This window comes from Falco cherrug, chromosome 9, assembly GCF_023634085.1.
Source record: "Falco cherrug isolate bFalChe1 chromosome 9, bFalChe1.pri, whole genome shotgun sequence".
In the NCBI taxonomy this organism is placed as follows: Eukaryota; Metazoa; Chordata; class Aves; order Falconiformes; family Falconidae; genus Falco; species Falco cherrug.
In genome coordinates, this window is record NC_073705.1 from 7,396,387 (window position 1) to 7,420,441 (window position 24,055).

Here is a 24,055-nt window from a genome sequence, read left to right on the forward strand (position 1 = left end):
TCTTTTCACCTCCCCCCACCTCCACCCCCCCAAAACAGAGGAGTCATAACTGGCTTCAAGTAAATCACTCCCAGTTCTCTCCATCTGCGTTATAGCTCAGCTCTTGGAGAGGTTAACTGTGAAATGTGGAAGGAATGATCTCGCACATAAGTTACTGTACAAATTAATTTAAAAAAAAATTAAGTATCAGTAAATATACAGTAAGGCTGCTATCTGCTGGCGTGGTGAATGGCTTACCATGAATAGTACTTGGAATGGGTTGGAGAAGTTATGTTACTTACGTCTGAAGCAGCATTTCCCTGACTGATTTAACTTGTTATGCTCGTGCAGTTTTTCCCTAAGAAGTTGTCTTTTTCAAGTGTAGGATTGTGTTACAAAATGAAAGCTCTTCTGTTCCTTGCATGAACTTCAGGAGTTGATTATAGGATGTGTATCTGTCTCATAATTTGTGGGCAGCGGCTGCAGTGGAACAGACTGCTAAGAGAGCTGTTACGGTGAATTGAAATGCAAAGTGGATATTTAAATACAGCCTTGTAGTGTTAAGGCCACTCTTTCTGGCATCTTGGGATAATGAGTGGCCTGGTCTGTGGCAAGGGCAATCCCATACTACCAGCAATAGCCACCAGACCTGTTTCATATAGTAAAAATATTTAGAACACAGTTTGGGGCAAGATGGCGAGATCCTGAATTTGGTGGTATTAGCTCAGCTCTGCAGTAGTAGCTTATCAGGTAAAGCAAATACTCCCCATTACATCACCCAACTTTTTCAGCTGCAGTATTGATAGTTATCAAATTAGATCTTTTTATATTCATCGTGAGAATATGCAAAGACAAATCTAATGGAGTCAATAACGCAGCAGTTGTCTTCCCACTGAGCTGGGGAGAGTAATAAAATACATACGCTGTCAATATTTTGGTCCCAAACTGTTATGAAGGTATTGACCCGCAGCAGAAATACAGTATTGACTCTCTTAGTCTATTTTATTTGAGTAAAGTGTTTGGCCACAAACTTTATGCATTTTTCTACCGGATCTAGAGAGTGTGGGATGCATCCGCTTTCTAACCCTGCCAGCTGATTGCCAATTTTTTCAGGTCAAAGAATGTGCAGGTTGCTGCAAGGTAGTTTGAAACAGCATCTTTATTATCACAGCTCACATGTTGGCTGGTTTCATTTGTTTTGCTACTTGCGCCCTCCAGGCATGCAATATAATCTTTCAACTGGTTGTTAGGACCAAATGGTCTGGTTTTTAGCTGGTTTGCTGCAGGCAAAGTCCAGTAGGAAGCCCAGCAGGGCATGTGTTCCCACTTTGCATGAGTTGGTCTAATGATATTTTCCCCATTAACGTTTTGAAGAAAGATCTAATCTGTTGGTGGTGGGAGGGAGGGGGGAGAAATCTGTTTGAGAGTTGTCAGATGGGGCGATAACTGCTGCTAATCATAAATGGACCACCAGCTAACATCACAGATATGCCTGGAATGTGTGCATTCAGTAAAATGTGTTGCGTTTTTTTAAAAAATACTGTTTGGGTGCCACAAGGTTACTTAACAGACCTATTCCTTTAACAGGTCTCCGTGTAAGTGGGCTCCATGGAGCACAGATAAGAGAGACAGAGAGAAGTATGTGCAAGCGGTCTTTAATGCTTTTTGCCTAGACTAAATCTGAGTATGCTCAGCTTTTATTTTGGGTTTTTTTAATACATACCAGTCTGCTTAAAATTTCTCTCTCTCTCCCCCCCCCCCCCCGCCCTCTTCTTTTTATTATTTCTTTTTTTTTACTACTTTGGGATTAATTTGGGAGGAGGGGAGGTTAGTTGCAGGGATTTGGATTTGGGCAGGCAGGATTTTCTCCCATAACTCTCAGCATGGGGAGACGCAGATCAATTCCCTATCCTGTGTTCAGCTGGACACTGGGTTATGGTGTGTGTTGATCAAGAAATCCCCTCCTGTTTTGTACCACATAATGCATTCATTTCAGCCACTGAACCTAAATTACTGTTTTGCTTTTCTTTCTTTTTTGATGAAATGGTAAGAACTCTTTTTCTGTAGGGATGAAGTTAGTTTATCCGTGCTAATGCTTTGATTTTTTTCCCTTTTTTCTCTCTCTGCCACAGTAGGTAACCAGTTAGGGGCCCTGGTACATCAAAGGTAAGCAGTGGGTTATGTTTTATTATTTATTGATCAATTCTAATTGTTTATTGATCCACCATCTGTAGTAGTGTTAGGAAGTCAGAGGTTGAGAATGTGGAGAAACTGTCGGCTTGGATTTTCTCCAGGCTGGTGTTTCTGCTAAGCCTTTAAGGTTGTTTGTTGTGATGAAGAAAGAAGAGTTGATTTGAAATTTGGATTTCATTGTAAATCTGCAGGACCGAGAAGAATAAATTCTCTCTCATCTCCCTTCCGCTGCCCTGGTAGAGAGGAAGAAAGAAAAAGTAAAAGAAGCTCTGGCATTTTGAAAAAAGAAGTATTGAATGGGAAAGTAGATGATGATGATTATTATTTAGTTCTGTTGGTGTAATATGACCTGGGAGGACTCCTTTGTCAAAGGTGGTTTTGGGAGACTGAAGCAAGTATGAGTTGTCATACAGCATGTCTTAGCATTAATATAGAAGTAAAAGTCTCAGGTTTTCTTGAAACCCAGTCTTAAGGAGTTGTCTGTCTTGTTTTGAGTAGGAAGGGGAGAGCATTTCTAAAGCTGGATTCACCTTCAGGCTAATAGTAGTGCATTTCCATCATAACCAGCTGTCCGTTGGGGGCCTCGGCAAAGGACAAGCAATATACATGAAGACTGTAGAACCTTCAGGTTTTAATGGTTGGGTTAGAGCTAATATCCAGCTAGGGCAGCACAGAAAGGGGTGAGCAGACTTGTCTCCTCTGCAGCTGCCTGCCACCTCTCTTGTGCCAGGAGTGATGATCATGCAGGGAGTTTGGTTAGGCTGAAAAGCCTGAATTGGTTTCTCTTGGGTTTTGGTGGTTGATTTTCTGCTAGGTTAGCTTCATTGTCCAGCTGCAACAGTTTGTCCAACCCAAGGTGGTTAACAAATGGTGCAAGATAGGACGTTTTGGCAACAGGCTGGGTTTATTGCAGGTTAAAACAACTGTAATTCTGAACCTCCCTGTAGCAAGTGAGTCTGTTCTGTTGCAGGTATGGGTGGCACTGTTTGGTTTTGCATCACTAGTGAGGCTCAGGACAGTGGAGAGTGCTTCATGTGCAGCTTAGCTGGTGGAAGTCTAGTGTGTATTTTACACCTTCCCTAAGTGATCTAAAGCAAAAAATGGAAAAATTTTAGTATCTCACCACAAAACCTGCATTGAACTTCCTGTACAGGCATTTTGTTGCTTTTGAGATTGCTGAACAAATTGTATATAATGCATATATGCAAATTCCGTATTCATTGTGTTGTTCTCAATACAGAAATGGGTAAGCAAAAAACCAACCAAAGTTAATTCCTTTCTACTTGACTATGGTCAGGTCTTAGGAAATTGCTTTGGGTGCTGCATTTCAAGGCAGACACACACTGAAAAAGTCTGAAGAGCAGTAGATACAGAATTCTCAAGATAATATGAATTCAAAGCATAATTGAAGACAGCTTTTATAAATTCCAAGGAAAAGAATGGTAAGGACAAGGAGGCAAAAAAAAAAAATTTGCAAATATTGGAGGGAGCATTCCTGTCAGGTTTGGCTTTGGTTAGTGTCTCTTGGCAAGAGCATATCCAAAAGTAGTAGGCAGAGACTGGCTTGGAAGACCTAGGCTAAACGTTACAGAAACATTGCTGTTATTCTGTTAAATCTGTCTGGAGCAAGAATGACAAAGAGGTTCTTCCATCAGCTCCACTGAAGATAGTGGAGAGTAGATTGGAAATGTATCTGGCACAGGAGAGATTAGGTGACCACGAGAGGTCCCTTCCAAAACAAATGACTTGGACTGTGATGTGGAGTTTACTTGTGTGTGCAAAAGCCTTATGCTGTGCCTGGTTTCCATGGCACAGACATACTTGTCTTCCAAGTTGTTCTTTGTGATGACTATTCAATATTTTTTTTCTTCTTTTTTTTTTTTTTTTTTTTTTTTAGGGCTGTAATAACAGAAGAGTTCAAAGTGCCTGATAAAATGGTTGGATTTAGTAAGTACTTTGGATGCTTTTGATGTTTCTTGATGTGTTTTCTGTGCAGGAATGCAGTTTATTCTGACGTGCTTGCAAGTTTTTGTACTTACTGGCCTTGGATAAGCCTTGTCTAATGCTGTCTTCATGGGGACCAGATGATCTGTGTTTAAAATCCAGGTGCAAACTGCATGGAAAAGCTTGGTGTCCCAATAATAAGAACAAGACTGTGTGGTACAAGTTTCTGAGTTTTAGTGATTCACTTCTTTACATTCCAACTAGCATAGTACATAAATTCACTTCTGACTTGTTTATTTCCCCCTCACTGAAACATGTTACTTCCTTTGAGTATGCAAAACTGTGAGAGTCGAGGGAGGAAAACAATATTTAAATGTTAAAATGAGTTGACTGAAGGCAAGTTAAACAGAATGTTAAATTTCTCATATGTTTGCTGCAGGGAAATGCAACCAGCATGCATTGCTCAGATGAGAATTTTTCCTAGATTTGCATTCCGAATACTGTTCGCTTTCAAGCTTGATCCTAATTTCTGTCTTCCTCTTGACGATCATTACCCTTCCTTTCAACGGCATCTCCTGCTGATGTGTTACTACAGTGGTTGCATAGACCCTTCCACTGTTAGATGTCAGTGTAGCTCTTCCAATTTGATATAGAGAGAGTAAAAAGGGACGTAACAGGCCATGATAATTACCTGTGAATGTTTTCACAATGGCACGTGAAGTTTTGTCCTGTATATAAGAATGTACTCAACTATAAAACTGTAACACAAATTCCTGTAAAGGAAATGCTCACACTTCTGCCAGACCTCTTCATTTATCAGTCCTGGTACTGTGAGGGAACACTGGAGGGATGTGGGAGTTCTGGGAGAGGACAGCTTGCGTGCTCTGTTGGTGCATCATCTCAGTGTTAAATCAAATCCTGGTTCAGGGACAGACAGGTGCAGGAGGGTGGCAAACCCACAGCTGAGAGATGCTTCTGTGGGAGCATCCTGAGCCAGGCATTCCTGTTTGACTTGACCGTTTTGCTCTTTTGCAGTCTGATTGGCACATTCTCTCCTCTGTATGTCTCATTGTGAAACAGCAATGTGCCGACTCCAAGAGTTAAAGGAGATGGGTATTTGTTTTCACTGAAGGTTGAACAGTATGTAGCAGTTCTGTCTGAGTACAGGCCAGCCAAATAGCATGTCCATTGAGAAGAGGCAGTAAAATATGAATTTTAAAGAAATAAAAGTCTTTGCCTTTTTTAGTACCCCAAATAACTGGTTTATCGGTTCAGGCTGAATAAGATAGACTTTAATGACTCTTCCAGCAGCACTCAAACTGGTGCCTTATTTCTTGCATACTGTGTATTTCCATTCCAGTGCAAGACAGGCTTTTTTGTTTTGTTTTGTGAAAGCAAAAAAAAAAAAAAAAAAAGGCAAAAAGAATAATTTTCAGCAGGATTTTAATGTTCTTCTGCTATGATAGATTTGGTCATGCTGTGGACGCCTCTTCTGCAGTCCTGGAGTCAAACTGTCCCTTTATAGATAGCTGCAGCAGAGTGAAAGGGGGAAGGTGCTCTGCAGTTGCTTGGAAAAATGGTATGTTCTGATGCTTGTTGAATTCATTTCAGTAATCGGCAGGGGAGGAGAACAGATCTCACGGATTCAGGCAGAGTCTGGCTGCAAAATTCAAATTGCTCCAGGTAAGAGCCACTTTGTGTGGCAGACGAACAGGTTTTAATCTTGAAGGATGTTGCGTCCATTAGATCTGGTGCCTTGCCATGCTCATGGCATGTTATCACCATTAAGAACTGGTATGTACTAGGCTAACATGCATGGGAGAGACTCTGTGGGACTGACCTCCCGACTAGCACAGAAAACAGGTTTGTCAGGTGGTTTGGGGAGTGAAACATTTAAGGAACTGTCTTTAACCAGTGGATGGGTACAGCGGGCAATCCATGTCATACTTAGACCTGAAATCGCAGCTGTGGAGTTGTCTCCTGGTGGTACCACTTTGCTCAGCTCTGTGGTTTGCCTCAGATTAGTCTGGTCAGTTGCAGCTCCTGGCAGGAGACATTTCGGGAGGGTGGCAGCAGCTATTTGTACATACAGCTTGCCTTGCATTGAAAAAATGGGACCATCTATTTGTTCTGTGCTGATACCTGTTTGCTTTGGGGAGGACTACTACAGGAAATTGTAATCTAAGTTCTTACCCTTCCCTTTGACTGGTGGGAAAGACTTTAAAAGAACGCAGATAGCCAGCAAATAATTTAAAATACATTGGCCCTGGATGTATTTGAATTCATTAGCATGCTGTGTGTGCAAGGGAGGGTGGTGCTTCATTAATAGTGCCTGGTAATTACTGAAACAGCTGCTATTTTTTTAATTCCATGTGTTAAAAGTTTCCTTCTTGTTTCCTTTGTAGACAGCGGTGGGATGCCCGAGAGGCCCTGTGTACTCACTGGGACACCAGAGAGCATTGAGTGAGTTCCAATTCCATTTCTCTCCTTTCTCCTTCTCTTTCTTCTCCCTAATGCTGTGCTCTGTCAGTGGTGCTACTTGGTTAGCCACACTAGCAAATGTTGGCCTAGAGAAACTTGAGGGTCTCTGGAGCATAGAACCTCTTGGTCTGATGCTTTAAACTGTGCACCTCAAAGGCTTTTTTCCAGTTGCAGTTTGAACCCTCTGCAGAAATTTCCATGGAATTCCCCTCCGCAGGGCAAGGTTGCTCTTAGGGCACCTAGGGTGCAGTTTTCTAACTGCAGCTTTCCAGGATACTGAGCTAAGCTGCTGAAGGGCACTTCTCTTCTCCCCTTTGCTTCCCTACTATTGAGATGACCATCCTTCCAGCTGAAGAAGGGCTGCATGAGGCCTCCAAAGCCTGTTGGTGCCACTCCAGAATAATCTGGAGGTGTTGGTGTTGTTGCAGAGCAGCATGAGGGCCATAGGTGTGGTTGCCTCTGCATCGCTGCCAACAAGAAGCAAAGGACTGAACCAAAGTCTTGAATTCTGATCCCTGCATGGTACAGACACGTGGCCAGCCAGCAGGGTTTCTACTCTTTAGACCTATAGAAACTTTAGGGACAGTGTTTCCTCCCTCCCCCTTCCCAGGAGCTGAGTTTGAGACTCTCACAAACCAGTTGAGGACCTCCTGCTGGAACTGGATCCAGGATCCTCAGGCTTACAGGAACACACTTAACATATGGAGCTGCTCTTTCTCTCCCCAGCCTTTGGGTAGGTGGGTTTTTTAAAATCCATCTGGAAATCTTTGAGTTGCATTTGATAGTGAAAATACATGGGCGCAAAGACTGTCTCTCTAAAGAGAAGGCACTCATCATTCTTCCATTCCTAAGAGATCTAAGGTTACTTAAATCTCCGTATTCTACCATAATGCTGCAAGCAGTGAGCCAGAATAAATATAATTGGCAAGCTCACATTATAGGGCAGGCAGTGTATTCTTGCTGATATTGAAGTGCTTTTCCCCCTTTAGCAAAGGGTATTTCAGAACAAGACCAAAAGACTAAAAAGCTGGGATGCCTGATGAGGTGTAGTTGGGGGAAAATTGGGGAGAGGTATAGCTAAGATTTCATGGTTTTGAAATAAGCAGTTAAATGTAGCTGTGTCCAAGGCTGTCTTTAAATAACACATAAATAAATTAAAGGAAAAGTGAGAGTACTCAGTTTGTGAAGCAGAACAAGGTGTTGAGGACATAGAATTAGGCAAAATTTAATTTACTTCTGTGCTAAAATTCTTGCCAAATTGGTTAGTTGAACTACTTCTTCAGGCTACTTGTAGAAAAAGAAAATAAAGTAAGGAAACTAATCTAGACATCAGGCTTCTTTGTGAAGGGTTTTGTGAGGAGCGTTTCCATTATTTCTATTCAGTGGCAAACTAATGGGGTTAATTTCCATATGATCCCTTCTCACCTGACATGCGCTGTGTATTAACTGTCGTAGTCTCTATATTGTCACTAAAAGAACTTTATGCAAAATATGAAGGTAGATGAAAAAAACCTCTGAAGACTCTTCCAGAATATTTGAAGTGGGCTTCCAGAAATTCCACCTTTTGCCTTGTTTTGTGAGAAAGTCAAGAGAAAGCAGTGCTGTGATCTGTGTGCAGCCTCAGATTCACCACCCCCTGAGCTGTCTTGGGTGAATGTCTGCTTGCGAGGGATGACTTTGTACCATTTTCTTCAAGTTGCCAGAGAGAAGACAGTCATCCTAGGGTGCCTGGTATGGCTTGTTACGAAGTGGAAAAGAGGGGAAGATGCTGCTTTAGACCAAATGGGGAACCCGTGACTTTCTTCTACCTAGCTTTAGAAGGGTTGTGGGAGAAGGACAGGAAGTGGATGTGTTGGTACTAGGAGTCTTCAAAGATGAAGGGAAACTGTGTCAGTTACCTCTGACATGCTAAAGATTTCGGAGAAGGGATTTTTAATTTCCCAAATGCTTCTTTGTGTATCTCTTCTCACCAGGAGTAGAAGAACCCAGTCTTTCACTGGTTGCTGCTGCAGTATCCTTGCCTCACTTCACGGTGTAGCTTCAGCACCTACTGCTTGGGGCAGAGGCTGTGTTAGAACAGTGTTCTGGTGCTGCTGGGAAGAGCAGGCAGAGAAGAGCAAGGCAGCTGCCTATGACTGATCAGAGAGGGATTAACCAGTGTGCTGTGTTAGTATCAGAGCAGTGTGTGGTTTTTGTCTTGACCAAGAAGGAGAACAGAGCTTGAGTTTTAACAAATGTATGTATGTTTTAGAAAAGTTTAGAACTTAGAGCATCTTCATTTGAAATAAACACCCTAAATGCTTTAGCTCAATTATAATCCTTAACTTCCAAAAAAGTCAGAGCATGCTGCTGCTCTTCCTTTTCTCTTCCCCTTTCAAAATCATACTGCTTATAAATAGTCATGATAGGGGAAAACATGCATCACAGAGTTAAAAAAAAAAAAAAGCAAACATTGTGCTAACTATGATTTCCTCCATCTTTTCACTACTTCTCCTATCCCCGATCGCTTCCCATTCCGATGGTTCCTGGTCACATGGAACAATGTTGTCTAATGGTTGTTTCCCTCAATTCTTTTCCAAAGACAAGCAAAACGGCTACTGGGGCAGATTGTAGATCGCTGTCGGAACGGACCTGGTTTTCACAACGATGTTGATGGCAACAGTACGATTCAGGAGATTTTGATCCCGGCATCCAAAGTGGGTCTAGTCATCGGCAAAGGAGGTGAAACAATAAAACAGTTGCAGGTGCGCAAGATGCATTTACTTTAGGGCTCTCTTCCCTACTACAGCTTCTCTAGATCAACGAGAGCGTGCTGAAATGGAGAGCCTTAAATGCTCTAACCTTCTACAGCAGGGACTATTCTTCTGCCTTCGGAGAGCTGGACTCAAATCTAATCTTGTGTTACAAACAAAACCAGTTTGGCCCCAGCTACACATGTAGTGGAGTTTTGCCAGAACTGTGAAAGAAACTCATGTGCTTTAGATAACATTTGGTGCGTGCTGTTTAGGAGGGGATCCTCGTACCCAGGAAAAGGCTATGTCTAGTCCGCTGCTGCAATAGTTTTTAATGCCAGCCATGCTGTTGTAGAGTGCTGTGCTTCCCTTCTGTTGCTGGTCTGTGATAAAGCTGGCGTGTGTCATCTTTTTTTTTTCCTCATCCCACCCCTTTCCAATTGAAAGTGTTGTGTCATGTGTAAATCTTGTGTTCCTAGATATTCTTTATTCCTCCATCTGGTAAAAGTTTTTTAAAGGATAGAGAGTTTCAGAAAACCACCTAGGTCAAAAATACTGGGTTTTTGAGTGCCCTGATTAGGCCTCTGTCATCCAGTAGTTTTAAGGCTGGTCACTTAACTTTTATACGCAGACAGCTACAGATTTTGGAAAGGGATGAAAAATCAGTAGTTGAGATGGAGGGGTTCGCTTTGCAAGGGATTCAGCTATTTGAGAACTTCAGGAGCAGCATACTTCTGGCAGTCCTTTACACTGTAGGACTGTTACTGAATTTGTGCTATAACTACCGTGAAGAGCCAAAGTAGCATTCTGTAAAGCTGCTGATTTGACCTACGTAATGTTTAGTAACCAAAGTATAGTCCCTTGTCTCAGGGACTCTGCTTAGCAAAGTGCTCTGTGCTTTTTCTTCAGGAGCGAACAGGTGTGAAAATGATTATGATCCAAGACGGTCCATTGCCTACTGGAGCAGATAAACCTCTCCGTATTACTGGAGATGCATTTAAAGTGCAGGTATGTAATAAAAGTAAGCAGTTGGCCCAAGAACTGAGGAGAAATTCAAACTTTAGTGTATTTCTGAGCATCTAATGGAGTCAAATCCAAGTCTAAACGTAATGATCCTTGCAGGTTTTGTTTGTACTCTAAGGTTGATGAAGTTTGAGTAGAGCCAGTTAAAACACCATGCTAGCAAGTGTTGGCTTGTTTACAAGGTAACCTAGAATCATAGAATCCCTTAAGTTGGGAAAGACCTTTAAGATCATCAAGCTCTCACTCCACATAAATATTAGACATGGGTAGAAGAGCTGAGGGAGAGGAGGGTTGGAGAAAGTAGCTTTGAAACGCTTTCCAGTCTGTGTAGCAAAAAATCAAAGCTCTATGTTACTTGAACAAATGAGTTCTTAGTGACTAAATCACACCTTTGAGAAAGTTTTGTGGAAAGGTCACTATCTCAGACAGCCAATTGACGCAGGTAATTAAAAAAAAAAAAAAAAAATCCCACAACAACTCCTGAAACCAAGGGGCTTGCTTAACATTGGTGCCTCAGTCTCCTTGTGTCAGAGTTCTACAGATATGATTATACCTGCGGTTCAAAACAAAAAACCCATGATCAGCCGGAGACTGGAAGATTGCAGCGTGATGGGAGTGCTTGAATTAATTAAAGTTTAGCTGTGGCATGTTCCACTTCTCAGCAAGTGCTTTTCATATCTTGCTGAGTACTTAAATCTAGCTTAGCATTCCTGTCTCTAATAAAAATAGTTCTGTTTCACAGGATCTCCCTAATCATAAATTGCTGCTACAGTTAATGTTGCTCAAGGACAGTATGTTTGGGTTGTATTTTTTAAACCTTTTATTGCAGCTGAGTTTTTAGATTCGATTTTTTTTCTCCAAATTCTTATATTTACTGTGGAGGTACAGATACATGCAAAAAGGAGTCTTAACAGCAGTCTTGCTACTTTTAAGTGCTGCTACTTCCCCAGGTGGCTTCTTCTGCCTTGCAGGATTTGCTGTTGTCACATCTTCCATGCCATATAAATCATGCCAAGCAATCGTGGAGAGTGCATAGGCTGGAAGATCTTTGAGGCACTTAAAATTTTTGAGCATGCTTAGAAAGCACTTAAGAAGCTTGATGAATCCTTGGGTTTGGTGGATGTCATGGTTTAACCCCAGCTGGCAGCTATGCCCCACGCAGCCGCTCGCTCACTCCCTGTCCCGGTGAGATGGGGGGGGAGAATCGGAAGAGTAAAAGTGAGAAAACTTGTGGGTTGAGATAAAGATTATTTAGTAGATACATGGTCTGCTGTGTGCACAAGCAAAGCAAGGAATTCAAACTCACTGCTTCCCATCGGCAGGCAGGTGTTCAGCTGTCCCTGGCAAAGCAGGGCTTCATCATGTGTAACTGTTACTTGGGAATACAAATGCCCTAACTCCAAACGTCCCCCCCTTCCTCCTTCTTCCACCAGCCTTGTATGCTGAGCATGATATCTAATGTTATGGAATATCCCTCTGGTCAGCTGGGGTCAGCTGTCTGGCTGTGTCCCTTTCCAGTTTCTTGTGCACCCCCAGCCTACTCGCTGGTGGAGTGGTGGCAGAAGCAGAAAAGGCCTTGACGGTATGTAAGCACTGCTCATCAATAACAAAAATGTTTCTGTTATCAATGGTGTTTTCAGCACAAATCCAAAATGTAGCCCCATACCAGCTACTGTAAAGAAAATTAACTCTCCCAGCCAAAAGCAGCCCAGCGGGATTCTCTGGATGCTGCAGCAGGCTTTCTTAACTCTCTCAGATCCCTATGAATTCTCTCCATTACCCTTATTTTTGTCTTGGCATCTCTGAAATGTCTTGTTTCCTTATGGAAAATATGGAAAAATGTGAAAGGAGTCAGACTCGCTAGTGTCCCTCAAACTTGGTAATAGAACCAAAATATCAAAAGCTTGGCTGGAAATGTATAGAAGCAAAGGCTTTGGTTTTGACACGTAGACTTTTTTTAATGGTGACTATTGTTGGCTTATTTTCAAGGTACACTTTTTACTAGCTGGGCTACATGCAAGCTTGTGAATGGCCTTGAGGGCTGCAAGTAGGTAGAAAGAATATTCATTTATCTCAGAAAATGTCTTGCTGGATTGCTGCAGACTTGGGCTTAACAGTTTTTGAGTGTCAGAAAACTCACTAGTGCCCGCCTGCCTCCTTTGTACGTGTTCTGTAGCTGTTCGTGGATATGATCTCTGTTATGCTACCACAGCTTCTACCTTACTATACTGGTTTCAGTTCTATCCAGTAGGAAAGGGCCTTTGCTTCCTTTAATTTTAAAAGCAAACCCCAAAAAATCAAAGATATTTTAAAAGCTAAAAGGGCCCTTTTGAAAGACTGAAGGAAGCAATTGCACACAAGAAGCTGCCACCTTGTGCACTTGGCAGGTTTTGTCAGACATGGAAGATGTCATCAAGAACAGATCTCCATTGACTGTGGTAGAAGAAATGCTAAATCAGCATGCTGCTCCCATTAAGCAGATGGAGATCGCTTTGTCTGAAGCCTGACCATTAGCCACTGTTGAGGCCCTGACACCAAGATGGCAAGCAGAATAATTTTAAGCTAACTGTAACTTCTTTCCCCATGTAGCAAGCAAGGGAAATGGTACTGGAGATCATCCGAGAGAAAGATCAGGCAGACTTCCGAGGCGTACGCAATGATTTCAGTTCTAGAATGGGAGGAGGCAGCATAGAGGTATGTCTTCTTCACGAGTACTCTGCTAACCTCCCTGTGGGATGGGCAGTGGGTGGAAGTCATCAAATTGCACATGTAACTTGTAAAGCTCATTTTTAAATGCGTTGTGTTCTTTTGCCAGAAGAATGAGTCTGGCTGCAAAGAAGAGGAGTTCTTGTGGACTCCCAGGTGGCGCTTTTCTAATTGTCTTTTTAAGCTGCATTCTTGTAGTGCAGAGTTCATTTAGTGGGGAAGGAATTTGTGGCCACGTGTTTGTTTTTCTTCAGCAACATGGTTCTGTAGCCCGGAGCTGCCTAACATGGCCTGCCTTCATAGTTACGAGCATCTCCTTGTAAAATCAGAGTAATTCAGTCTAGTTCTCTGAGCTTTCATACTGCTTTGCCTTTCCCATCAGGTCTCTGTGCCCAGGTTTGCTGTTGGAATTGTGATAGGAAGAAATGGAGAAATGATCAAAAAGATTCAGAATGATGCTGGAGTTAGGATTCAATTTAAACCAGGTTTGTGTGAGGATGGAGAGCCACTACTTTCTGACCAGTGTTCCAGTTTGGGATTGCTGAAAGTGACTGATCTGAGGTTACAGCAGCTAGGCTTTCCTAATTTAAAGGCACGTCGTGTCTCTTTCTGAAACCCACTTAAATATGTGCTGCTTCCTTGTGCACTTTCTGGTTTTCAGAGAGTAAGATTATATACAGCTCATTTGCAAACATTAGATGTCACAACAGTCCTGTCTTGAGTGGTAATTATATGGATAAACAAAATAACAAAACCCCTTTTATTTCCTCTTAAAAAATTCTCCTTCAGGACATTAAAGCCTTTGGGGATCAGGAGTTGATTAATTCTAAGTAACTTTCTCTGGGTCCTTGGCTGTCTGATCACCTATCAAAGCTGCCTTTGTCCTCTTAAAATTATGTCAATCTTTTTCATGGCTTTTTGACATTTGAAAGTGTTGCCTTTTGAATGTTGTTCCCTCTGCAATGTGGGTTGGGTTTTGTTGTCGTGGAAGAGGGGCTGAAGGTGGAGGGAAGAGGTAGTTCTTGGGGTAGTTATGTGAAAATGCTGCTAGCAATGGTGATGACAGAAGGAAGTTTTTGTTGGTGGGTAGATGTTTTCTGCTTTTAATTTAGTCTTTGCCACCTCTCTCCACAGATGATGGGATTAGTTCTGAGAGAGTCGCACAGGTCATGGGGCTTCCCGATAGGTGTCAACATGCAGCACACATCATCAGTGAGCTCATTCTCACGGCACAGGTGGGTTCTGGAGGCTCTTGGGAGGAAAGTGCTTATATAGGAATTTAGTCTGTATGCGTGCAGCTGTGTGAATGGATGCCACCAGCTGAAGTACAGCAGTGTTACATTTTCCCTCTGGTAGGGAACACACATGTGTTGCTGCCCAAGACAGAGCTGCTAGGTTTGGGGTTTGTTTATTTGTTGGGGTTTTTTAATGTAATATGGGCTCATTGAGCTATGGGAAGGTCTCCTGTTCTCTGACAGTATTATGAGGCCTGGTAGCCCCCCACGTTTAGTTGGTCTTATTCGGAAGTGGTGACCTGGTGGAATGGAGTCCAGCAGTAGTGTGAGACAGTGGCTGGAGGCCCTGCACAGTAGGGCTGCGTAACTCAGACAGCAGAGCATTAAGTGCTCTGTGATGCCTCCTCTTCAGACTGCAGTCCTCTGCTCTAGTGGCTGTGGGAGGCAGGGGAAGGCAAGGAATGGTCGTGTATGCAGTCACTGTGCTCCAGTAACCAAAAGACACCAACGTATTGCATTGCCCAGGAGCAAGAAGTACAAAGATGGGTGAAGTAGTAAGGCAGACTCACAAAGGAGGTTGTATATTCCCTTTCTGTTATGAGAAGTAAAGATGCTGGGCCATTTCAGACCAGATACCTGAACATAATTTGTCCATCAAAGGGTAGATCTTGATATATTTTCTGCCCTGAGATCTGGTTTGAATACTTGATTTCATAATTTTTTTAATAATCCACTGAAGTTTTGAAGCAGTCACGATAGCCTCTGACTGCCCATGGCCTTTGTTTGTGGAGGTCGGTTGCTCAAAATAGGTATGTCCTTTAAGTGTCTTTGAACTTAAAAGCTTCCTTTGGAAGTTTTGGAAAATGTGCATTTCAGCTGAGTAATTCCAGAAATTCTTTAAAGAATGACACTTGAAAGGGTTTGGAAGCAACTTCTGTGTGTGTCAGTGCCAAGATCTATTGGTTGCTTTAAGGAAAGCCCCCATCAAAACCTGAAAGTCCTTTAGTTGTTGATGCTTGTTTATAGGTTTATTTCAGCAGATAAAGGCATGCATTTAAAATATATAAATATCTTCCTGAGTCAGGAAGGCAACTGTAACCTGTGTTACTTGGCATTTCTTTAAAGTGCTTCAAAATCTTGAATACGATACCGAAGTCCAAGAATACCTTAATTCAATGCCATTGATTATAAGGCAGTTTAACTTACCTTGCTTTATTTTGTTTTTAATGTCCATTGGGGCCAGCAAAAAAAAAACCACTGATACAGATTTTTTGCCTTCCAAGGAACGAGATGGCTTTGGAAGCTTGGCTGTCACCCGAGGAAGAGGTCGTGGCCGTGGGGACTGGAGTGTTGGAACACCTGGGGGCATGCAGGAGATAACCTACACCGTGCCAGCTGATAAGTGTGGCCTCGTTATAGGCAAAGGTAGGTCCAGTGACACTAAATACTAGACCTTGCCATCTTTCTCTCTCAGGATGGTTGAGTTCTTGCTGCCTGAGAGTGAAGCTTTGGAGTTTTCTGTAATTGCAGGTATTTAGTGGCTGGTGAATGCAGCGTAGGAATAAGCTATAAGCGCTTGTAGTTGTTTTCTTTGTGGTGATCTCACTCATAATTGTACTCTCCAGGCCCTTGTTCACAATCTGTAAGAGAGGCTCTTCATGCAGAGCTGTCAAGTAAGCTTGTTATAACAAGCAACTGGCTGAAAAAAGGCAGGTTCATTTGTGGATTCTTTCTATAGAGAATTCATTTAAAGGACACTCTATCAGGGACGAGCAGAGCAGTCATTTCGTCATGCTGAATTTCTGTGAGTGCCATGTGATAAAATGGAAGGTCTCTGAATGTGGTAATAACAGTCGCTGCTTCCAGCCACGTACCTGAAGTGTCTGATGAAAGTGAAGTAACAGGATTTGTCTGTATCTGAGTCTGTCACAGAGCAGGTTGTTGCACCTTGTCTTGCTCACAAAAACACATTCACTGCCATGGAAGCCCCTTGGCTGCCTTAGCTGTTGCGTCTCTCCCGGCTAAGGAGATGGACAAGGAGTCATCTGGCCCTCCTCAAGAAGCAGTACAAGCCCAGGACAGTTACGAAATGAGAGCGTCAGCAGCAGTCTTGGTTTGTCATAGAGCAAGAGCTACACATTGGGTCGTGGCATTACTTAGATGAGAGCCAGGAATAGAAGCGCTCTGTTGGTCTGAATTAATACACCAATGTATCAAAGGAGTTGTATTTAATTTTTCTATCTGCTTATTTCAGAAAGAATGACGTATGCCTTAACTAGTATTTAAGTAATCACAGTTGGCTTTTAGCCTCAGCAGAGGTGAGGTGAAGAGACTAGGAACAGATTAGCTACAGCAGTAAAGGAGGCAGACTAGAGGGCATGGTGCCATGTTTCAGCGGTATTTAGTGTCCTGCTGTCGCGTTGGGCAGGACTGAGCTTGTGGTGAAACGTGTTGTGGCCTCTTTCCCTGGCTGTACGACCCTGCTGTTCCCTGCCGTGTGTCTGGCCCCTACGGCATCCTGAACTCCTGCCTTATTGGATGATGAGGGATGCAGATATGGAACACAGGCATGTCGGCACAGCGTCTGCAATCATTTTTAGATGTTGTTCTTGACCATAAACCTGTTCACAAGCCTGAAAACTTTTTTCAATGTGAAAAAACACCTGCTCTCCCCATTATGCCAAAATTGCAGAGCAATTGTGCTTCATCTCACTGAACAGTCCAGTTGGGCAAAAAAATCAAGCAAAGCAAATTTTAAGCCCACAAGTGAGCTATATATATGGAAAATCAAATTATAATGAAACTTTATTGCTGTATCCATTAGTCATCCTTAATAAAGAATCGGAAAAGGTCACTTGTTGTTCAGCAGTGCACTGAAGTGGAGGATTTGTAACTACAGAGAGCACTGTGTGCTGAAAAGATAAATGTAGGTAGCGGAGCTGGATGTCCTAGCATTCAAGTGCAAGGCCTGGCACAGGCTCACTGTGGGGGTGAAGGGGTAGCTTTTTACCTTTGTTTCCACAACAGCAAAATAGGGATTCTTACGCAGCCAGATCAGAAGCTTTCTGGAGTGACTAATTACTAGTTGTATGGTGATTTGAGTGCTTGCAGCTTTGTAATGCTACCTTGTAATCGGTGTTCTTACAGTGCCTATGCTCTTAGTCTGTTGCAGCCTTCATTTCTGTCAAGTGAGTGATGGCTGTGGCATTGCCTTTTGGGGCCGGGACCAGGATGGGTGTACTACACTTTCTGTATGTTGTTGCTATATACCCAGTCCTCCTTATTTCTTCTCCTGCTGTCTGCGGGGCAGTGTAGGGGATAGGGGACATCACTGGGCTGTTCTGAAGAGTCACCACTTGTAAAACCTTTGCTCTCCCCTTTTAGTTTCTGAGCAGTTTCCAGCTTTCCCCCGGCACTGCCACCCCTCCTCTCTGTGACACAGGACTTAGCTGTTAGATTTCTCTAAAATCTGGCCAAGTCCTCTGAGCACACATCGTTGGCCTCTGAGGTTAGCACCAAGCAATAGGTATCTTGAGCTCCCAGGGTAGTGCATGCAGTGTGGCCAGGTAACTGCTGCTGTGCTTCCAGTTCCACGTCACCACTTGAGAAGGGGGAAAAAGAGGGAGGTGAGGAAATGGCTCAGTTTCTGCCGTGTGTATGATAGAAGATCTAAGGCCCTTTTCTCATGGGCATCACTTCTCAGCTTGGGAGCATGAGCCTTTATGAGCTGATAAGAAGTGCTGGGCTCCCTGCAAATCATGTGCGTAGTTTTTTCCTCTAGAGGGTGGGTAGGTGCAGTTTTTCTTTTCTGAAAGACTCGAGGAAGGGTGGAGACGAGTGCCATACACATGTCAAGTGCTTTCTCTGTTTGGTGGAGCTTGGAAACAAACCGCAGCCTCTCTGGGCCCCCGCTGGATTTCCATGATAAATACAGCAATATTGACAGATAACGTGGCTGGCCTGGCTCTTGTCAGCTCTGCCTTTTAGCAGGTTTGATTAATTGCTTTACGATTTCACGTCCAGCTGGGGGGCCACTCTTGGATCACTTCTGCCCCCCATCAGGTAGAAGAATGGAGCGGGCTGCTGAATGCATCTATAGACAGCCACCATGTGCCGAATGGGTCACCTCATTATGGGGGAAGATGAACTTCTTCCGGCACCATGCAGCATCATGTTGACTGCGTCACTTCATTTGCATGCTCTGGAAGCTGATTTGGGATAACTTGGGTGGGAGGGAGCACTTTGGCATGTACCAGACAGGAGGGTAAGGAGGAGAAGGGCACCAAGCCCTGCTACAGGTGTAGGAGCTTGCAGCCTCTGACCAGACCTGGAGAGCCAGCGGACTTTACCCTGCAGTATGGTCTAGGAGGGACCTGATGTGGGAACAGTCACAACTACTACAGACGTGGTGCTGAATGCTAAATGGGGAAATTATTTTGACTCTGTGTTCTCCTTGCTTCCAGTTTGAGAATGCTTCAATTTTCAATCCCCTTTTGGAAGGAGAAACCTAGTCTGCTGTGCTAGTAGCTACCTGTGGTTATGCTTGTCTTTCCCAGTAAAGTTCTCCCACTCCTTTGTGATCCAAATTGTGTTGGCTGAAAAGGTCCTCTGTTTTTTGTTAAGTAGGTGAAATGGCTATCGATTCACATCTCACCTCAGTATGTAAAAACCAGAGCTTCGAACAAGTCTGCATCAGACAAAGCCGTTACATAAAAAAAACCTTCCTGGTTTTGAAACTTCATGTTGCCACTTTCCCATGCTTGACTGAAAATAAGTGGGTTGGCTTTTGGCTGCACAGTACAATCCCTGTTGTCTGCCCAGGGATGTGACACGATTATCTTTTGTTAAATGCATCTTCAAAAATTCATTTAGAAAGAGTTAATTGCCCTTTGGCAACTTTTCCTCCTCCCTTCCCCAAGAAGGCTTTAAAATGGTAAAAAGGTCATGGGTCTGTTACAATGAAATGAACAAGTGTCTGCAACATCCACAGTTTGTTTTGAAGTTGTGCTGGATGTATAGAGATGGAAATGCAAGCAAAATTGAGATTATCATCTTTGGAGACTTTTTTTTAATTAAAACAAAACAAAAATCTCTTTCCTGCTTGCTGCATGTCCTTTTGGCTAGTGATGTTTTTGTTTGTGATTTAAAAGTTGTAAAACCCCTTCCTTCCCCTCACCCTTTAATTTCTTCAGTTGAGTGGAGCTGGTCTGTAAGTTGTGTGAGCTTCCAAAAGAAGAATTGAACCATTGTAACGTGGGCTGAGGCTTTTGTTAAGCAAATTTTATTAAGAGACTGGGACCTAGCAGGTCTTCAGGAAATCAGATCTACTTTGGCTGTGATGCATCCTGCTCGAAGCGCTCCTGTGCTGTAGTGTATCCAGGTGGCAAACTACCCAGATATGTTCGCTGCACACACAACTAACTCTGAAATAGCAGAAGACAGCCTTGAATCCTGCACTGCTGCAGTTGCGTGGAGGGATGTGTACGCTGCAGTGTGGATGGGAAGCACGGTAAGCGGAGGCTTTTTTAAGGCAACAACCTGTTGAACAGCACGTGAATGTGAGAAAGCTTAAGCTTTGTTTTTGAGCTACACGGTCTGTGGCTGGTGGCTTTTTGACTTGATAGAATGAAATGTCTAGTGATGGAAAAATAGCCTCATGGAAGAAAGAAAAAGCGTGTTTCAGTTGCAGGTGACCTTCTTTTCTTGAGGATTGTGAACAGCTGTGCAAAACCACTGGAATTCAGTCATTACAGTTTTTTCATCTGTTTTGTCAAAGTGTATCTCAGCCATGCTGCATTTCGTTGGGAGCCTAGCAGTGTGTGCACAGGAGGACCGTGTGTATTCTTAAGCCAGCACGATCTGTGACCCCAAAAACAGTTGCAGTAGCTCACAATTTCAGGTCATACTTATGAGACAGTTTAAAGGGGCAATGTGAGCTCAGGTATTGTGGTTTCTTATGCTGTTGCCATCCTCATCACACCTCCTTTGAGGCACACAGAAGGTAGCTGAAACTGTATTCCATTACCAGAACCTGGCTTTGATATGCTTTTATGGAAAGAGATGCTGAATATCCCTCCTTATGTCTTGGGTTTCTCTCCTTCAGGTGGTGAGAACATCAAGAGCATAAATCAGCAGTCAGGAGCCCATGTGGAGCTCCAGAGAAACCCACCTCCAAACACAGACCCTGGTGTACGAATATTCACAATCAGAGGAGTTCCCCAGCAAATTGAGCTCGCTAGACATCTCATAGATGAGAAAGTTGGTGTAAGTTCCATCTCTGTTGATCTTGGTTTTTCTCTTTCAGATGTGGTGCTTTCATTCTTAGGTACATGTAGGCCTGGACTTACAGGATGGCACAGAATACACACGCTTACGTTATTCAGCTTCAAAACCATTTGCCTGTTAGCAGCTGTCTTGAACTTTCATGGCCCTCCAGCATCCATTGGACTATTTTTTGCTGTGGTCCCAGAAGGATCTGACTGTGTGCTGACACAATCGTGGGTAGCGTGCAGCTGTATGTGAGGGAAGAACAGCAATAATAAAGTATCAGAAGGCTGTCAAAGGAGATTTTTTTGAAGGGAAGACACTAGTGTCACTGCGTGAGGATGACACAATCCTGACATCATCATCCTGAAAGTAACACAACTCCTTGCCTCCAGTAAATCCAGGATGACTTATCTCCCACTTAATGCAGTGCTGTGGTATTGAAGCTTAATAATGTCAGGCTGGAGTACTACTGAAGGGGGAGACTTGGGTAAAAGAAAGTATGGAAAAATACTGACCTGAGGCATGGTAAAGCTGAAAAGCAACCTTTATGCTGAATTGCCTGAGAGGAGAAGGCTTGATAACAACCTCAGGATCCAAGCTATTCAAAGGAAAACTTCCAGCTGTGTCATAGTCCCGTTACCCCCTTTGTGGGCTGGCCAGAGTTGCTTTTGAAGCTGGACTCCTGGAGTGTGCTGACAGTCCTGAGAACTTCATCCTTGGAGAATCAGTCGCTGCTTTCAGGTGCTGGGGTTTAGTGGAACGTGTCCCAGGCTGTCTTCTCCCCTTTCTTACTGCTCATACTAGCTGCCTCCACCCTGTGCTTAGAGCTGGCATTAAATATTTGTGGATTCTGTGACAGGGTACCAGCATGGGTGGACCTGGAGGATTTGGTCAAAGTCCGTTCAGCCAAGCACCCGCTACACCTCATCAAAAGTAAGCTTCTCCATCTAATCATGGACGGGCTGTGGGGAATGGCTATGAAAGCACCGGGGGAAGGGTGGAGGGCCCTGAAGGGGTGATATATAAGCGGAACCTTTTAAAGACTGAGCGTTCAGAAGCAAGAAACAAGTGAGAGTAATCCTTTAAGCTTGACTATAGGAAGGATTTTATCTCTGAAGTTATAACAAGGTGTAGGTATTGGCATCTCCAAAATTCCTGTCCAGTGCACTGAGAGCACAGAAGGAAGCCCGAACTGCATACAGCACAAGGAATGCTGTTGAGTCTGATGTATCTTCATCTTGGCCTCGTGAACAGGCCAGTATTGAGACAGCAGTTACACCTACACAAGTGTTTCCTTTTTTTCCTGTGTTCACCTGTTTGCTCAACAGTTGCTGACTATAACAACTTTGCTTCTGTGGGCAACGTGTCACGTATATGGCCTGTTCAGTATTTTATTGTCTGCTTCAGTGTGCTTTTTTGTTCTCTGCAGTGGTCCTCAGGCGTTCATGACGCAGGGTTGGGGCAGTACCTACCAGACGTGGCAGCAGCCTGGACAGCAAGTCCCAAGTAAGTGTCTAGGACCTGGGCTGGAGCAGGGCTGTGTTCCCATTGCAGTTGCCGCTGTGTGCCTGCAGAACAGGTTCATCCTTGAGACCACTTGTGTGGAAACAGCAAAATAATTTCCTGAGCAGGAGAGGTGTGTGGCGGTGTGCTGTGGTATTTGAGCTTAGAATAAGCTGAAGTCCATTGAGAACTAATGCTTTTTGTGCACTTAACTGCTTGCTGCCTGTTTCTGCTCTCTTTGTGTAGAAACTTGGTCCTGCAAGTCTGTTCCTCTAACAAAAACGTTTCTGCCTTAAGCTCTCTTCTGCCCGGATTCTCCAGGCAAGCACTTGCCAACCCTACTTCCCCCTACAGGCACACTGTGTCTGGTGGTGAGCCCTCATGTCTCTTTGTTCTTGACCTTATCAGTTCTTGCTTATTTTCTTTTTGAAATATTCCGTATGGTCTCTTCCCACTTCAATTCCCAGTCTGATGGAAAGACTGGGAATGGAGATGCAGAAAGTGGAAGAAATGATAGGCAAGGCTCCTATTCCTGTTCATCCACACTGGCCATAGTAGCGTCCCCTTGTCCCCTTTTGGGAGTTGATGAGAACTGCTCAGCCTCCACAGTGCTAAATGCTCAGAATGAGGCCAGCAGGATAACCAGCTTTCAAATAAATTTAGAAAACACTTAACAATGCATACATGTCCTTAGCCATGAGTTCAAAAACTGAATCCAGATCACCTCTGCTGCTGGACTTTCCACTTCAGGCTGTCAGCACTGAGTCAGCCTGGCTGTTACTCTTCAAGGTTTGAAGAGTCATTTATTCCTAAAAGCCTGTTTAGTCAAAATTCAGCGGATTGGAATGGGGAGTCCGCCTTTTCAGAGTAATGGAAGTAGTAAATGCCAGTGGTGCTGTTGGTAACTGCATCATCCTGTGTCTTCAGCAGCCAGAGTTGAGCCAGTCTGCCAGAGCAGATTCATAGTCTGCTTGGTAATCTCAAAGCTTGTGTGGTGGGCAGTGATGTCCAACAGACACTTTTCAGTCACAGTCTTGCAGGAAACACAACTTTTTTTAATGGTTTGGTCTTGTGAAAACTTAAAGCTAAGCACCAAAAAGTGTGTCAGGGGAGTAGTTTTTAAGGGGTTTAATGACATTTGCTTTTCAATGTTTAGGCTGATTTAGCAATGAAATAGATTATTAACTTAAGCATGTATTCCTGCCCTTTGAGGTGCCTGAGGTAGAGGAAACATTGGAGGAGCAACGCCTGCGACTGCACTTGTGATTCCCTGTTACACTAATCAAATTTTAATGTTTATGAAATTGTGCATATATGAAATGTAGAAATCCTCAATGCTGTATTATTTTAGTGCACTCCTTAAATGTGTGCTACTGTACGACGTAGGAGCTCTGCATGGAAAATGTATGTAAAACTCAAAAAAAAAAAAAAAAAAGCGCACCTCTGGAAGAATCATCCTCCATAGCAATTACAGTCTAAAAATCATTATTTTTCCTTTGAGCTTTAGGGGCTTGCAGAATGTCAGTAGTTCTGTTTTTCAGGACAGCAAAATGCAATGGTGGGCTTGAAAGGACTTGTTTTGGTTTTTAGTTGTTTTTTTTTGTACAGGAGTGGAACAGCATGGTACTGAAGAAGAGTATTTTCCCATTAGATTGTTTTACAGGGAAAATTGTCATTCCAGTCCTTTTCTGTGCACTCACAAGAGCACTGGACTTCCCTGAGCTTTGGGAATCAGAGCAGTCAGTGCAGCAGGGAAAGCTCCACAAAAAATGTGGGGTTTATCTTCCCATAAAGTCTTTGAATAAACGCTTATGAAATGTGCATTGCTATTTGCCTGGCAAGATGCCTTTAGAAACTCACCTTGGTAACTTATCTTCTTTCTCACAACCCTGAAACATCCTCTTACCCTGCCCCCCAGCCACTGAGGAAAGAAAATCTGCCTTCCCCCAACACACGGTCGTGTCTCAAGCTCACACCTCCAGGCTTTGGAGC

At 43.4% G+C, this 24,055-nt stretch overlaps 1 protein-coding gene across 4 annotated transcripts in view; it reads left to right on the forward strand.

The window, feature by feature from the left end:
• The window catches only part of FUBP3 (far upstream element binding protein 3), a 41,395-nt gene that overhangs the window by 11,771 nt on the left and 5,569 nt on the right, over positions 1 to 24,055 (forward strand). For 2 of the 4 annotated variants that reach the window (XM_055720261.1, XM_055720263.1), the window contains exons 3-16: positions 1,567 to 1,617; positions 2,112 to 2,145; positions 4,070 to 4,119; positions 5,728 to 5,799; positions 6,522 to 6,579; positions 9,179 to 9,341; positions 10,239 to 10,337; positions 12,942 to 13,046; positions 13,441 to 13,543; positions 14,193 to 14,293; positions 15,577 to 15,718; positions 20,397 to 20,557; positions 21,420 to 21,493; positions 21,990 to 22,066. In XM_055720261.1, the coding sequence (XP_055576236.1) occupies positions 1,567 to 1,617; positions 2,112 to 2,145; positions 4,070 to 4,119; positions 5,728 to 5,799; positions 6,522 to 6,579; positions 9,179 to 9,341; positions 10,239 to 10,337; positions 12,942 to 13,046; positions 13,441 to 13,543; positions 14,193 to 14,293; positions 15,577 to 15,718; positions 20,397 to 20,557; positions 21,420 to 21,493; positions 21,990 to 22,066 (1,290 nt within the window). The remainder of the gene's footprint in view (positions 1 to 1,566; positions 1,618 to 2,111; positions 2,146 to 4,069; positions 4,120 to 5,727; positions 5,800 to 6,521; positions 6,580 to 9,178; positions 9,342 to 10,238; positions 10,338 to 12,941; positions 13,047 to 13,440; positions 13,544 to 14,192; positions 14,294 to 15,576; positions 15,719 to 20,396; positions 20,558 to 21,419; positions 21,494 to 21,989; positions 22,067 to 24,055) is intronic. The other 2 variants (XM_055720262.1, XM_055720264.1) reach the window with 1 other exon arrangement.